At 43.2% G+C, this 17,108-nt stretch overlaps 1 protein-coding gene across 15 annotated transcripts in view; it reads right to left on the bottom strand.

The window, feature by feature from the left end:
* The window catches only part of ADGRL3 (adhesion G protein-coupled receptor L3), a 525,365-nt gene that overhangs the window by 75,691 nt on the left and 432,566 nt on the right, over positions 1 to 17,108 (bottom strand). For 14 of the 15 annotated variants that reach the window (XM_049815198.1, XM_049815210.1, XM_049815213.1 and 11 more), the window contains 4 exons: positions 4,328 to 4,511; positions 3,410 to 3,532; positions 1,175 to 1,383; positions 311 to 487 (listed from right to left, as the gene is read on the bottom strand). In XM_049815198.1, coding sequence (XP_049671155.1) covers positions 311 to 487; positions 1,175 to 1,383; positions 3,410 to 3,532; positions 4,328 to 4,511 — 693 coding nt within the window. The remainder of the gene's footprint in view (positions 1 to 310; positions 488 to 1,174; positions 1,384 to 3,409; positions 3,533 to 4,327; positions 4,512 to 17,108) is intronic. The other variant, XM_049815202.1, reaches the window with a different exon arrangement.

Raw genomic sequence — 17,108 nt, 5'->3', positions numbered from 1 at the left:
CACAATCAAGGACCCAGCCAGGAGTTGTTCTGCACCAGTAAGCAAAGGATGTGGCAACAGCTAATTTGGCTCACTCATCCTCAGCTCAGAGCTGCCCATGCCAGGAGCTCAAGACAGGCTTTGCATTGTGAGACTATCTCCTGTTTCACCATATAACAGAAGGAAGATTTACACCAGATGGCTTCTACCGTTACAGTTTCTGTCGCACAGCAATTTTGCTGCTCAGCTCCGTTTGCAGTAACAAAACGTTGTTAGATTGGCCACTTTTCCTGCCCAGTACATTGGTAGCCTGTGAACCTGCAATGCCTACCTTAACTTCCACGTGTGCCATCAGGACTGCAAAATTGGTTAGGTGATTGCAGGAGCATGTGGTGTGCGTCTTGTTAGTTGTCAGGAGGCGACATCCCTGGGTGGACCAATATCCTGTCATTGTACGCTTTGTATAGCTCCAGAACGAACAGTTTGGATTGAAATTTTCTTCTGACTGCTGCAGGGAAGGAATGAATAAATGCAATAAAAATGATAGGGTTTCAGAGATTTCTAAATGCAGTATTTTTTTTTTTGCCAGAAGCACTTTGTAACTCTCACCCTTTAATTTTGGATAAACAATCAGCAGTGGTTTATATGTCAAGTATTACTTGCCAATACCAGAGAAAGTTAGATTGTTGCTGCTTTCTTTGCTAATGCAAACTTAGTTCTTTGTTCTTGATTAATTTCACCCATAGACTAAATCCAGCTCTTCAAAACCAGATTGCTTCATTTGCATTGCAGAGCAGAGAAATTAATTGCTTTAAGCAATCAACTTTTGCAATAACTGTGCTTAGCTAACAGGAGGACTAGCTGTCCTCTTTCACTGTAATTCCACTTTCCCCTAATAGCCCCTGCCACCATGATAAAATAATATTATGGTCTGTTCTAATATATTGGTAGTTTTTAATTACAGAATGACATGTGTCAGCAACTGAGCAATGGGCATCAGCTCGAAGGAGACTCTCTTTACTTTTATTAATGCAATGTAAAAGAGACATTCTCCATAAATAACACAAAGTGCAAAGGAAAAATGTATAATTCAAAATCTAATCAAGGACTGCTGGGGGCTTCACATCGGCCAACTTTTGCATCACTTTGTTTTAGAAATTGAAAAAATAAAGAAGTGCTTTTCGAATTCACTCACCTTGATGTGCTTGACAGTAAACACCACAGGATCAGCTAGGTAAACCTTATTGCTGAACTCTTTGTTTATTGCTGCCGTGATGACAGGAGAGTTGACAATGACGGAGTGATTAGTCGACATTGCTTCTGTTCCCAACTTCATGCTGGCGTTCTCCGTGGAGAGATAGGTGCCCAGGTTGTTGTACAGCACAAAAGCCACCCTGATTTCACCTAGAAGAGCAGTAAGAGGTTAGATATAAAGGTCAGTGCACTGTTCGGGTTTTTTTTTTTTAAATGACAAATCTCTTACCAGAACCAACTTTAAAACTCTGAGAAAATGTGAAAGAACCAAGATGCAGCATATGAAAACTCACTGCCTCCTGCCAATCCCAATGAGCACCACGAGGTGCAACAAGCCGCCTGTGGATAAGAAGGGCAGAACTGCCTCTCTCAAAACAAACTTTTATAAGCGAACAGATTGGCGGAAGACAGACAGAGAAGGTGGGCTTATTTTTGGTGTCAGTGGGTGTAACCAGCTCCAGAGAAAAGAGGCCAGGTGGCCCATTTCCCACCTGACATAACACTTGATTCTGCAGGCTACGCTTGGGAAACATGTTTCGTTCTGGCCTGTTGCACAGATGCAGTATAAAACTATAATTTAGTCCATTAATGAATTAAGATTACCTCAGAAAAGTGCGGGGACAAATCTGGGAGAAGGAATCCCAAACCTTCCAACACAATTCCAATCTCACAGGAAGGGTAAAACAAAATTGCAGAAATTTCATTAAAAATATATATTTCTTTTCTGAATTTGCCAATCAAATATCCCCTCTTCCTCAAGAAAACACCATTAGGGAGCCTGCAGAAAACCCAGGCTACCAGCCAAGTGTTTTTAACCGAAATCATCCAGTTTGCCTTCTGTTTTGCACATTATTCCAAAGGCTATAAATAAGAATTGAATAGGATTAGTTTGCCTTTATATGTATTAGTTGTGGGGAGGTATTTTTTTGTTTCTATAGGAATCACCCCAGCTTCTGAGGAAGGTGAAGCACTGATGACTCCAAAGGTCGCTCCCAACCTAAATCCTTAGACAATAATTTTATTTCTAGCTCTTTGGCAACATCCAGGCAGGTGCCAACCTGGTGCAAATTGATGGGGCTCTCCTGATTTGACCAGAACTCCAGTGATACCATGCTTACAAATACAGACTTCCAATTCCTTGCTGCCAACACAGTTTCTCTTTCCTTACAAATCTCCAAAGCCCACTAGTGGAGTGAAACTCCTGCCCCACTGGAGTTTTGCTAAGCATCTTGGGTTTTACACTTTCTCTAAAAGAAATATGTCTCTTCAAATCCTACATGCAAAGGTACCAAACCCCATTTTTCCCAATAGCAAAAGTTTCTTTCTGAACCACCAGATCAAACTTTTCTCTCAACAGTTGTCAGAAATTTTTGGCAGTTTTAACGCATCTGGTCTGGCTGTAATACTGCCCTATCACTCCATGTTTTGCCTGCAGTGATCAAAGCCTGTACGAGAGTGCTTTCCCCCTGCACACAGGTTAAATTTTAAAGGAACTCAGAAATAGGAGCATTTTAGGCTCATTAGTAGAAAGCCTGGGAGTTTGAAGTTGGTCTATAGCAGGGCTGTAGAGATCAACAAACATGTCTGCTCAAATTCTTGGTCTGGAAATAAATGGCTTGGCAGCATACAGAACATTCATATATAACATCATCTTTAATTCATGCTATATCAGAAGGTTCATAAGCTTCAAAGAGAAAGGCACTGAAGATTTAGACTTATAACAGTTAATCAACCTTTTCTGCCATGTTGGCTTATTATTAATATTTGCAACTATTGTTTCTTCCCTCTCTCTTTTCAGATATTTGTATAGTGCCCCACTGTGAAGCAGTTTACTCAGACAAGCCTCTTATCCCATCTGAAGCCTCCTACTGCAGACAACAGCAGTTAAAAGCACTTCTCCGGACTCAGCCCTGTGCCCCAACGGCTGCATCATTTAAGGATCCGATGCATTTTTACCAGCATGTAATACTTTTGAAGGCTGTGAATCACTTAGCAATATAATACATTCCCAGTCAGCCAATTTAGCTTGCAGTCAAGGGCATGAGCAACTGATGCTACCGTTAATTTAAATATTAACATAGCAATTAACACTATACTTACAACTGGTTAAACACAAAACAATGCCTAAAGCATGACTGATTCATGAGGCCGGCATGGCCAGAGGTGTTGGACCTACCGTTTCGCCCATTTTGTTTCAGGGTATTTGCTGACAGCTGAATGGCACTCCCATGGCCCATGTTCTGGGGAAACTTCAGATCTTCCAGATTCCCATCTGTGCTTAGTCTCGCAACTTCCAGCTCTGTTTGCAAGAGAGACTGACACTAAGAAAAATCTCTACTGAAATAATCTTCGACACGATACTTCAAAGCTACAAAATGGTGTTCCAGACCATCTGAGAGCAGAGAAATCAACTTACAATGTTTCATGCTATACTCTGTTTGGGCTCCTATTTCTTTTTAAATCTTTGCCCTGAAGAAGTTTTAAATTTAATTAAAAAAAAAAAAAAGGCAAATAAATTCTACTCTCTGTGGAAAACAAAAGACAACCAGTTCTTGTAAACAAGAACCTCAGGATATTAAGGACAATGGTTAAAATGAAAATCTGAAAATGCTAGTTCTTTGCCACTGGCAATTGGTACTTTCTTTAAATGTTATCAGTGCTCGGGATCTGTATTCATAGAAATAGAAAGAACAGTTGTTCTCATTTTACATATGCACAGTGGGAGTGCTGGTGCTTTCCATCATGCTTGTTTTTTAATTAAAATCAACAATCAGCCAAATAAAGACACAAATTTGTATGAAATGAAACACAATTGCATTACGATGAACAATCTCCCTGTGAAGCGGTGCTCTCACTGCTCTAGCGCAGATTTTGCCCTCAAAGCCACAAGTAATAAAGGCAGGTTAGGTGCTCGTTTTCTATGGGATTTCAAGGGTAGAGAGCTGCCTTATTCCTTCAGGCTCTTTTGGAAAGACTTTTAAGTCCTTCAGACAAAGGGCCAAGACATATGCTCTCCAGTTAATCTAGGGGCCAAGAGTGAAGCCAGGTTTCCCAGCTCCGGCTGCTCTCGGTATTTATGGGATCTGTCCCTTACGGATGTTGTCAGTGTTTTCCCGGACGATGTCTGTCTTCAGCAGGTTATCAGCGAGCACGAAGGCACTGTCCTCCACGGTGTCAAGTAACTTGGTGGCTGCGCGCTGCTGTTCGCTTGCATTCAGGTCCCTCCATGCGTTCAGAGCCTGTGGCTGCAAAAGGTTGTTCACCGTCTCCACCATGGCCTGCAAGGGAGAGGGATCGAGTGAGAAAGACCTCTGACGTGCTCAGTCCCATCCTCCACACACATCAGTTTACAGGGAGAGGACAGCATCTCATTTCCCCACCCCTCGGGGCAGCCTGCAATGGAGCTAGGCATCATTTACCCCGTCAGATGGGAGAGGGAAGAAATGTTGATTTTATTCTAAACGCAGGCTGGGAATAGCGCTTTTCTGCTTCTGTGATCAGCAGCTTGGGGCTTGGAGTAAGAAGGCATTGGGGGGGGTGGAAAGAGGGGAGATGAGGAAATTGCTAAGGAAACATGCAGGAAACCAGATTTCAAAACCCATCTCTGAAGCAGGTTGCTGCTACCTGCAGCACCAGAATTCAAGAGTAGGGCTGGGGCGCCCAAGGAAGGTATTTAGTACCTGCAAGGGCTATGCTCCTTAGAGCATTTTCCACCACATAACCTCCGGCAGGCAGTCATGAAGACACAGAGATAGTTGAGTTATGCCACTTCATCCAGAGAAGCAGCAGGTGCCCGTAGAGATTTAGTTAAGACACTACATTTCAAATCACTCCATTCGGGAAGGAGTCAGCCCCGTGGTAACAACTTCAGTCCCTCCTGCAGTGCACCTTCTGCCCTGGGCTGCCATGCACAAAGAGCCCTCCCATGGAGAACTTCCCACAGGTTAATCTGGATGCGCATCCAGGATCACACAAAACCGTGCTGGCCTCATGATTGCAAAATTACAGCAGAAGAGCCTACCCAACCTGAAGGTTTTGCTCAACCTAAAACCCCCGCTTAGTTACTAACCAGAGCTGACTCAACTACCTTCCAGCTAACGTTTTTTAATGAGACCAGCTGTACCAGATGGTAGAACTGATTGTGCAGAGGAAAAGGAAAAAAAAAAAAAGGTACTTTGATTGTGCTTTCTTCTGCTGGTTAGTGTCTAGCCACCAGGCAGGCCTGCCCCACAAAGAAACACCTCCACTGCCAGCTCTTGCTGACTGCAGAAACCAACCTTCCCTTTGAGATAAACTTGCCGTTCTTAATAATTTTCTGTATGCTGAATGCATAGGCATCAAACCCACACCCCTGTTCTGCAAGGCAAGGACAATGTCATGGGATTTCAACATGTTACAAGCCTAAAGGACGCCCCATGGGCTCACTTTCATGGAAATTCTTCAGTATTTACTCCTGACTGTTTCTAAACCCACCTGTACAACATGATGTGTGAAAAGAAGATATGGCGCAGCCCCTTCTCCACCAGAGCCCTCAGGAGGAGTGTTAGAAGAGCAACACATGGTACAGAGAGTGCGGGGCATCCTGACTCAGTCACCAGTCATGGTCAGATACGAATGTGCAGTGGGAGAATATAATCACATCAAATCAGAATTTGACTTTATTGCTATATCCAGGTGACCTTCAAAAAAATTTCAATTACAGCAAGGTTCAAGGAGAAGCAAAACAGCTAGACCTGCCACTGCTGGTGTTTAAATCCCAGCAAAGACATTTCACTGAGACATCACCATGTGCATCTTCATCCTAAATGTCCTCGAGGTTGGAAGGCTTCTCATACCACCATGGTTCTTATTGGAAGACTGAGCCAGAATCAGGCTCCTCTGACAGCACAAAGCTCCTACTCTCCAAACTCTGTTTATTCATGATCAATTAACACATTTGTTCTTGTGCCAAACCTCTGCTGTACCTTAAACAGATCTTCCCCTCCCTGGCAGCTAGTGCCCTGGTCCCTCAGTTAATAGACAACACTTCTCCTGAGACTCACAGCTTGGTTTCCGAAAGCATGGAGTAACCCGTGCTTCAACCACTGAAGCAAACTGAAATGGCTGAAAATCTTGTCCTCTAGTGCTACTGCAAAAATCTTTTTGCTGTCAAGCCTTTACAATCCAGGACTGGAATCCCTTCCTCATTTGCTGTTAAGAGGAAGTTATTAACCATAAATCAATTTTTAAACTGATTATTAAACTGATTTTCCTAAATAGTCTAAAAATCATCTTAACACATTTAATATGTGCACACTGTTTTGGGTTTGTGTGGCAGGGTTTTGGTAGCAGGTGCAAATTTTCCTGTGAGAAGCTGATAGAGGCTTCCCCGGCTCCAAGTGAGACCCGCCTCTGGCCAAGGCTGAGCCCATCAGTGATGGTGGTAGCGCCTCTGGGAGAATGGATTTAAGAAGGGAAACCTGCAGTGCGTAGTGGGATTGGAATGTGAGAGGAACCCCTCTGCAGACCCCGAGGTGAGTGCAGAAGGAGGGGAGGAGGAGCGGGGGAGGAGGGGATGCCCCTGCAGCCCGTGGTGAGACGGCAGGCTGTGTGCCCCCAGCCCACGGAGGGGAGCGGGGGAGCAGATGCCCACCTGCAGCCCGGGGAGGGGCCCACGCCGGAGCAGGGGGATGCCCCTGAAGATGGCCGTGACTCCATGGGGAAGCCCGCGCTGGAGCAGCCTGTGACTGAAGGACTGCAGCCCACGGAAAGGACCCACACTGGAGCAGTCCATGAAGGACTGCAGCCTGTGGGAAGGACCCATGGTGGAGAACTGTCTCCCGTGGGAGCGATCCCACGGTGGAGCAGGGGATGAGTGAGGAGTCCTCTCCCTGAGGAAGAAGGAGCGGCAGAGACAAGGTGTGATGAACTGACCCCAGCCCCCATTCCCTGTCCCCCTGTGCTGCTGGGGGGAGAAGGTAGAGAAAATCACGAGAAGAGTTGAGCTGGGAAGGATGGAGGGGTGAGGGGAAGGTGTCTTAAGATTTGGTTTTACTTCCCATTTTCCTGTTTTAATTTGATTGGTAGTAAATTAAATTGATTTTGACTTTTCCCCCAAGTTGAGCTTGTCTTTTGCTCATGACCATAAGTGGTGAGGGATCTCTCCCCATCCTTGTCTTGACCCATGAGCTTTTCTTTATATTTTCTCCTCTCCATCCCACCTGGGGGGAGGAGTGAGTGAGCAGCTTTGTGGTGCTTTGGTGCCAGCTAGGCTTAAACCACGACACACACGAAAAGCTGGTTGACTTTAACACTCAAGAAGAAATATTAAAATCCATAGCATTTAAGTGGGGGTTTTTTTCAGTGTTTTAAAATCTGGAAGCCTGATCTCTGCAGCTCTTAATAAAATTCTGTAGTTTACTTTGGTAGCTTATCTCTTTACAGGCAAAAAGGACGTAGTATTCTTTTCCAGTGACTGAAAAGCTTGACTATTTTGCTGTGCAGGTACTACACAACATGGTGTTTTTATGTGAAGATCTTTTATGCACGGAAAGCAGAAAATGAGGATTTTTCTCCCCTTTTAATGTTATCATGCAGACTACAATTTGCCTTACTTCCATTTAGCTCAGCTACTAATAGCATCTTTAAATCTCTGCTAAAACAACATCCTGGATACTTTTATCAATATCTGAACAGTGGAAAGAGTCTTTGCAGAAGATCCAGCTCCTGGCTCTGGATAGAAAGGTAATGCCTATTTGTCAAAACATGAAACAGATGCTGAAATATTTGTGTTACGGTGAAACATCTGCTGCAAAGATTTTTCTCCAGAAAAATTATTCTAATGCATTTTTTTTTTTCAATGTGTGTGCATGTGTGCATGCAAAGTTTGAGAGAGAACACCAATAAGGCTTAATGTGCTGCTTCCCGCACAACGTGTACTCCCCACCCAATGGATGGGGCGCTGGTAAGCATCCATCCTCTTGAAGTGACTAACCTGAAACCAGCTACTTCACATCACTTTGGATCTGGGGTCTGATGCAAAAGATCCAGAAAGATTTCCAAGGACTTTGGATCAGGTCCTTAGCACGTGTCTGAACAAAGCTGGTAGACTGTCTTCATTGGCATTACATCTGAGATGAATTTAGTCCGTAGCTTTTCCCAGAGGGTCACTCCCCTCACCTGTCTCAGTGCATTAATCAAGTGTTCCCCATGTTATATTTCTGAGTGCAGCACTTCATTATAGCTGAGTGCTGCAGGCTGAAGCCAAGGAGATGAGGTGCTAATGAAATGTTTGCATTTTGGACAGGAGCTGAGGTAGGTGTTTAAACGAAACAAAACAGCTGTTAAAGCAACAGTGTCTCTTGAGAAAGAGATGCCAACTGGGAAAGGCTGGGCAGGGGAGCGGGAACCGTGGGAGGGCAGGCGCACAGGACAAGGATTGGCCTGTGTCTTTGCACTTAAGCCGAGCCATCATGGTTTAGGTGGCTTTGGCACCTACTCCAATGACTTTGTAGTCTGATGAAGCTCCAGCATAGAAGCAGCAGTGCCAAGCTCCCAGGAAAGCCTCTCGGTGACCAGCGGAAGGAGGGTTAGCCCTGATGGAGGACCTTTGAAATGAAGAAGGTATGAGATAGGTGTGCTTGAGAGCTGATAGCTTGATAGGTTTTACTTGAGATCCCTGCTGATCCTGATAAAGGTGGGGACTTTCAGAGGGAGCTAGGAAAGTTCTGACCTAGTTTCATCCCACCTCACTTTCAAGAATTTAACATGCAGCCAAGTTGGGAGCCCGGAGTCTCTCTATTTTCTCTTTCCGCTGCAAGGAGAACAACTACAGCGAGTATTATCCCCACTCAGGTGCCCAAAGTCACATGAGATTAATCCTGTCCCTGAAGAACCCAACACCTATTAAAAGGATGCTGCATGTCTACCTCACTGAAGGCCCTGTCCTTGCTTCCCAAGGCAAAGGACTTCCTCTGCCATGGTTTTCTTCTCTTCCCCTGTCTGATCCCTCTTCTAAATGCAGCTCAACTGAGTGAACAATTTCCAAAGCACCCTTGTGAGACTCATGCAAAATAAAAATGTAGGGCTCGGAGCCCAAACATACCTCAACATCACCCACAGCATGGCACCAAACCAATGCCATGGTTGCTGGGGCTTAATGAATAGACAGTACAAGCCCAGGGAGAAGGACAAAAGTAACTCACCTGACATCAAGGGAAAGCTTTCACAAAGCATAGCATGCTTCTTTGTAGCCTAAGATCAAACGAGGGAAGAACGGCATGGCAGAAGGGAGCCAAGAAGGAAGACTTTCCAACTGCTTTTCTATCCTGAGATATGTAGGTGTAGCTGTATGCTGCCTGTGATGTCAGGGTACCTCTGCATGGAAAGCCAAACCCCCTAAATACAAGCCCATAAAGAGCAACCATCCTGGGTCAGAGAATATTAGACTCAGTGGACCTTTTATGTCCCCAGCAGTGGCTACAATTCGACATCGAGAGAAGAGCAAGAACATGCCAAGCATAGAAGACAAATCCCATGATGGTAATCCCTTTCATTATGCGGTTACATAGCACCACAGAGTGTACATTCAATGTAAATAAATGTTAATAAATTGCAGAGGGAGGGTTTTTTCCCAAATAAGGGCATACGCTCACAGTTTCTTTATTTTGTCCTGAGGTTACAAAACAGAAACAAAACGTAAACCTTCCTTCTCAGACACTTACAAATTGGTATTAGAAGATGTGTTGTCAAAAGGCAACTAATTAGGAGTCTTACAGTAATTATACATTACTAAAAGGCCAATCGTACATATTCCATTGATTTCCTTTGTGACAGCTGCTTCATTCTGTAAAACTGAATTTTGCTTGTTCATTTATTTTTATCTTCTCCCCCTCTAGAAACATCTAGTGAGAATATCTGGCTAGGTGACACAGAGTTTAAACCTAGGAGGGGAGTATATATCCAGTGATACCACGCCCATTTATTTATCTCTCACCATACTAGCATCCAAGGCACCGCTCTTTGACAAAAGCAGATTCTGTAGTGTAAAATCTGTCTCTAATTGGAATACTCCTAAGAGATGTTAGATGTACTCATCTCATTGCCAAATCTGGGACCAGACTGCATTGTGCTATGGTGCTTAAGCACAGCAACCCTAACCTTAAAAAACCAGTATTTTTCCTAGAATTAGGACCTCTCTAAACCTTTATTATTCATTTTGGCCACTCGCCAAGCAGCTGATGGAAGAACAAAAACCCAAACAAACTTATGACTGGAGAAAATACTGCTTCATGGCAAGTGAATACCTGCAGGCCCTACAGGGAATTTTGGTTGAAGCCTTCTGCTGAGTAATTTTCAAATATGCAGTTTGTCCTTCCTTACAAAGGAGCACCTCCTTAAGAGGAGACTGAACACACTGTATGCATTATTTGTCATAGAACCTACGTCAAGGTCTTACCTCCTATAGCAGCTTTGGGAGAATGAGGACAGTGGTACAGGGCATTAAAGCACCACTTTTGCAATGACATCTCTAATTAAAATGTCTGCATTTTATAACTTTTAAAGCCCTGTCTCATACTGCTAACACTTGCCTTCCTTGATCTCACAGGAATATTTCACACAATGCCCTTCCAAAAATTAGGATAGAAGGAGCTACAGCAACAAGGCAGCGCTTTGCATCAGTAGACTAAAATCACAGGTGGCGCATGAAACAAGCAGTGGTTGTACAGCTATCCCTGTACCAAGGGTGTTTGCTGGCACAGCCTCATCAAAAAGGGTTTGCTCACCCTTTCTGAGAACAGCAGCGCTAAGACTGTACAGTGCAATCACAGCCTGTGCTTATGGTCTGAGGTTCTGGTCCTGCCTGACGCTTCCAGGTACTGCTCCAAAACAAGTGCATCGTCATCTTTATTCGAAGCATGCAAAAACATTACCATCCCACTTTTTAATAGCAGCTTGAGGTTTTACAGCAAATCAGCAGAGAAAAAAAGCACGAAAACCCTTTCAAGTCCACAGTGCACACTGAAAATGAAAACCTGTTAGAGAACAGGTGCACTGAAATGTAGATATGGTTCAATGATCACAATGTTATGCTCTTTTTTTGCCTTTTTTCTACTGGAATGTGGTGGTACTTTACAAAAGCTTACCTGCTTCCTTGCTCAAGAACAGCTGGTTTTGCTTCTATGTTCATATGAAACACCCAGTGCTAAAACAAAACCTTTTCTTAAGCTATCAGTATTTGCAAGCCTCCAAACTAATTGAGTTAAAGGCACAATCAATGTCATTGATGGCAAGTTCTGCTGGAAGTTGTGCGATTCTTGCCTCTGGCCAGAAAAAGCACCAGTACAAGAGAAATCCCATTAACTCTGAATGTAACTGGTGCAGCCAGAATGGGCCCTTTGGAGAAGAGGACCAGCATGAAAGCATGGATCTGGGCATGCAAGGAGCTGCTTCTGGCAAGGTTATCGCATTGAAAAGGATCAGCTCAAGAAATTATGTGTCTTTTTAGAGTGGCAAGTGGACAGCACCCTGATACCACTACACAGGGGTCACCAATCCAACTGGAACAGTCATCTACTCCGTGGGACTTCAGGTCAAAAATAGATGCACATGTAATTTCTTTAGCTTCCTAAACATGGAAAATGTCATTTTGGCTAAATGATGGCACTAAATCCCACTTCTTAGCTGAGAAGTGCCTTCACATCTGTCTGACAAGGCTCTTTACCCTTGCATGGTTTTTTGCCTTGTAATTTATTCTTTTAATTCCAAATTAAAATTTGTCTCTGGTCAAAGCATAAGTAAACACACTGGAGACAATTTCTTACAGGGAAGCCCAGCTGCTGTCTAAGGCTTTTTACAAAGCAATAAGGTCATCAGAAACCAATTATAATATTCAATGAAATGGACAGACACATTTAGACTGAAACTAGCTGAACCACAATGAGTGCTTAAAAATAAATAAATCATTAGAATATCTACTGCTAATCTCCACTTCTGCCTTCAAAACTAAGCCAGAAGCACTAGCCTACATCTAGTACCAGAGCAGTGATTGGCAACTGATGGTATCAATTTTGGTGAACTGAGCCAAAATCTACTACTTATGGTAAAGGCAAGAGATCTTCCCCAGACTTTGTAGAGGAATTTCTCAAATTGGTCTAGAGATTGAGAACAAAGGCTCTCAAGAAAGAGCATGCAACCTTCTCTCTTCAACTCTACAGCAACTGCTTATGCTGTGGCTACAGGAACTGTACCGACTCAGAAATGGCCTGAATTTCAGCGGCGCCGAGAACTCACTGTAGTGAGAAGAAAGGCACTGACCTTTATTAAAATGAGGCCATCTACAAAATGCTTAACTATGGAATTAATGGTCTTGCACTAGGCATGCAAGGTTTGCAATCTTGGCCTTGAACTACCAATAATCTCCTAATGGAAGCACACAAAAAACCCAGGAGATCTGAGAAACAGAACAAGGTTACAAATTACAGGTTATGGTTTTGGTTTGCTTAGTATATGAGGAAGAATATTTTAAGGTCAGAAGGCATCTGTAGGAATGAAATAAAAGGAATTGATTGGGAAGAAGGAAATAACACATGATCTATTTCATCTAATGAGATCTTCCCTGCAGAATAAGCTGAGAACTGCATTTATGAATCATCTGTATTTGCTGCCTTACTGTTCGGGATTTGAGACTATACAAGCAACCACTGGAGTAATTACACTGGGGAACTGAGCAAAGCTGTAGCAAGACAGGAAAATGGCTTGCAAACAAGAAATGCCTCTTTGACAGAATATCCATAGCCTTCAAGGAAACTCGGAGGGAGTCCATGAGACTCATCCTTTCCTCCAACGGTCCAGTTCAAAGGGACATTTCCCACTGACCTCTACAGCAATTTATACTGAGAATTTTAGCAGTACCACCAGATTCCAGGACTGACTCAGCCTAAAGCAAAGAGTAAGCATATAGCAACCCAGAAAGTGCTAGATTTTTTTCTCAGTTTTGCTATGTTACATGTGGGCACAGAACCATAGGCGTAGCTCAGTTGTAGCTAGAGGAATAAGCGTTCACCTTCCTTTTTAATATTTATGCGAAGAATTTCAGAGTCCAGTGACAAACCCAGGGCTGCTGCTTTGATCCTCCTCTCCCCTAACAACAGGCTCACCATGGCAGGGACACGCAGGGTGGGGATTTCTAGTTTCGCTCTTGCTGACACAAATCAAGTGCAGGTTTCTCAAGCTGTGAAGTATATTAAGTTCACAGAGTTTTAACAAAGGGCTACCAAACTGCAGAACCCCACTGTGAGTCACACTTCTTTCAGATGTCCTTTTAATTATACTAAATGAAAGTTTGGGGCACTTTGATGCTGACGGGCAAACATCTCGATCTCTTGAAAAAGCTGCTAAAAGTACTCCCTGTAGCTATAGTTAATATACGACATTGTATGCACACTGCTAGCCAATTTATTCCAGCCACTTTAACAACGATACCTCGCCTGACAGGCCGCGCAGAATAGCATCAGGAGTCGAGCAATGCGCAAATCATTAGAGGACTCTGAAAGTTGTTTGACATGCACTGCAGAGCTCTTTGTCATACAGCCAATTAAGTGACCAAACAAGGAACTTGAAAAACCTCATTAATTTGCCCCTTTCTATATAAATGGAGGTTAGAGTCTTTCTTGTCACAGGCACAACAAGAACACAAGTAAACGCAGCATAATTCAATTTATGCTCCCTCTCAGAGCTACAAGTTTCTTTCGTTTAGTCTTCATGGAAGTTGGGACCAGCCATGCAAGCAAGAGAGAAGTGGGACAAACCGAATTAATCCAGTTTAAATAGTACTGGCTAAGTCCCAGATGCACATTCTATCTGCTGAGAGCTACTAGGTTAACAAAGAAAAAACTATCTTCTACTCAGCTCTAAACTTAATGCCTTGAATCCTCTGAGGAATGCCTTTCAGTTTTTTGCTTAGTCCAGCAATTCAAACAGCCCATGTTACAAGTGTGAAGTGTTCAGAAAACTTCCAGGAGAACCAGAAGGACAACTCTGACTGCAACCACCCACCACTGTCTGCTACCCGCAACCTGCCAGCAGCTCAGCACCGGCTTCTTCCATGGCTCCAGTGACACCTGCATCCAGAAGCTCTTGTGATGGGTGGCACCTCTATAACTTTCACCATTCGCTGTACAGACAAGTCCAGAACTACAAAACAGGGCAAGCTGATTTGCAAGACAGCCTGGAGGATGGCAGGGACCAGAGCAGCAAACACCATTAGACCACAAAAATGCTGCAAAAGAAATGCTCTGCTGCCTCCTTCCACCCTTCCCACAAAGCTGCCACCCAGGCTGTCTACTGTATTGACCTGCCTCCAGCTTTGAAGCCATCGAAACTGGCTTTAAAAAAATAATTAAAAAAAACAACAAAAGAATGGGAACCCTGTGAAGTTTTTGTCTTCCAAGATCTGCATCCCAAATGCAGCATGCAATTTCACATGGGAAGAGGCCTCTGGCTGGCACCACAGGGAAAGTCATTGGCCTCATGATGCCCCAGAACTCCAGCCCACAAATCCAAGTGAAGCAAGGAGTTGAGCTCAGATTCTGCAATCAGGTTCACGTATGTGATAAAAAGACTCTACACGTCCAGACATGGCATGAACCTTTATTAAAGCTTGTGTTTCCAGCTACTAAATCTTACAGCAGAATTCTCTAATTTTTTTCCCCATGTTTAAGTTTTCCATGTTAATATGGCCTCACTTATTGCAGTATCTGAGTACTCAGCCTTTTTTTTTTTTCTTTACTACCCCACCTCCATTCCCAGAGGCCAGGAGAATTGTACCCATGGCATTTTAAGTTGGGGAGCTAAGAAATAGTAAGCACATGCCACTTGCTGAAGGGCATGGAAGAAATCTGTGACACCAAACCCTGTTTCACAGCCCCCAAAAGACAAACGTTTTATGTTTTCTACAACTCTAGTGCTTCAGATTAAGGAGAAAAGCCTTTGGAAAATGAACAAATACCAATTCTGAAAAAATTACAGAAAATTCATACTGGCTTACATCACACACCAGTCATCAAACGAAGCTATGCTAATCAAATGCATCACCCATTGTGACTCATTCTCCCACACGATGACTTTTCCATCCCTTTCCTAAAATAGAGTGCAAGAACAGTGTGCTGCAGAAAGATGGGCATGAGAGATGTAGATCTCTGCTCTCAAAAAAGCCATGCATCGGGTCCAAGCTCTCCTTAGCCTTGGAATGGAGCACCTTTCTGATGCCGCTCACTCTGTCCATCCTGAATATCCACCTTGGTCAGCTCAACAGAAGATGATTCTTAGTATCACGAACTAAAGCACATGTGGCAGTTTCTTAAATATCACCGTGATTGAAAAATCTCCCAGCAATTGTCCGGTCATTATATTAATATGTATTTATCACAGCACCTGTTGGGTTGGTTCTTGTTGGGTTTTTGAGACAAGAGAGATCATTTACCACACTTGCAACTAAAGGAGAAGTATTTGTAACTTCTATCTCCAGTAAATAAAATCTTGGAGCTTTTAACTCAACAAATATTGTGACACTGCACAAATTAAATCAATATTTGTTCTAATTACAAAGTTACCCAGAGAGATGAGATGATAATCTGATACAGCATTCCCAGTCTTATTTTACCTATTTATTTATATTCATTTATTTGGGGCTCAAGAGGATGTTACACCCCAATCGCTACAGGGACTCTGTCATGACTACTTAAATTTGTCAGCCCAAACAAAACAGTAAGACTGATTTTAGCAATTATTATCTTCTCAAGTCACCCTCCTCCTCCCCAAAATCCACCTTTTCTCAATTGCACTTTTGATACTTAAAATTGCTGGACTCCCTCACATAAACTTTGTATCACACTTTCCCTTGACTAGGGAGGACAAGACTGAAGGTACACTTCCAGCCCTGTGAGCCGAATTCAGCCATGGATGCCTTTCACAATAATGGGATCAGCACAAGGAGATCATGTCAGCAAGGTTGAAAACTATTTCTCTGCCATCAGTGGCATATTTCCCAGTGACTTCCCATCTCCCATTGACTTCACAAGGTCCAGGATTTCAGCTTTTAAGATTTGTTGAAAAATCTCTGCTAAATTGCCTTAGCCAACCCAGACACTTCACTGCTTGGTAAAGGATAAGAAGCCTGTAACAGGAATATTTGCAGTCACATTTAATTGCTATTACAGACAAACTCTCCCTCACACAAGATTTTTATGACTTCAGCTACATGATTTTCCAAATGGAAACATACTGTATGAAAATATGTCCAGATACATTACTTTACCTCCATATAATACAAAGCAGAGCTGGAAAGGTTCAATTAGGTCATCTAATTCATTCTTCATGCCCTCCATTACAGGACTGTCCTCTTCAATATATTTACCAGCTTTGTCCATATTTATACTAAACAGCTCAGGCAATGAGCTTTCATCAGTTTTTGTCTACTAAAGAGGTAGGCACATGATTAATGTTTTAACACACAAGTAGCCTTTCCAAGTGAAAGGGAAGAAGCCCTTGAAATTAATGGTAAGCTGAAGTTTGTGCAGAATATTCAGGCTTTATTCTATCAATGCCAAGCTTTCTGTAGAGTATATTAAACTCACTATTCACTACTGATTGAAAGAGGACAAAAAGACCAGGAGCATACATCAACTCTGTAGAGTATGCCCATGCAACTAGTGGAAAGGACAACTATGGGTCAGGTAGCACCCAAGGTCCCCAACAGGATTGTGTGGTCCATGGTCAAACCAGTCCCATCATGTTTCCAGTGGTACCAGTAGACAAGACAGCACCCTGGGAGTGAGCGTTGCACTGTAAACTTTCCTTCAAATGCTAGTTACTTTCTCTGGGAACTTAGGAGAAGT

Source organism: Accipiter gentilis, chromosome 12 (assembly GCF_929443795.1).
Source record: "Accipiter gentilis chromosome 12, bAccGen1.1, whole genome shotgun sequence".
In the NCBI taxonomy this organism is placed as follows: Eukaryota; Metazoa; Chordata; class Aves; order Accipitriformes; family Accipitridae; genus Astur; species Astur gentilis.
This window is presented reverse-complemented; position numbering and strand designations above follow the sequence as displayed.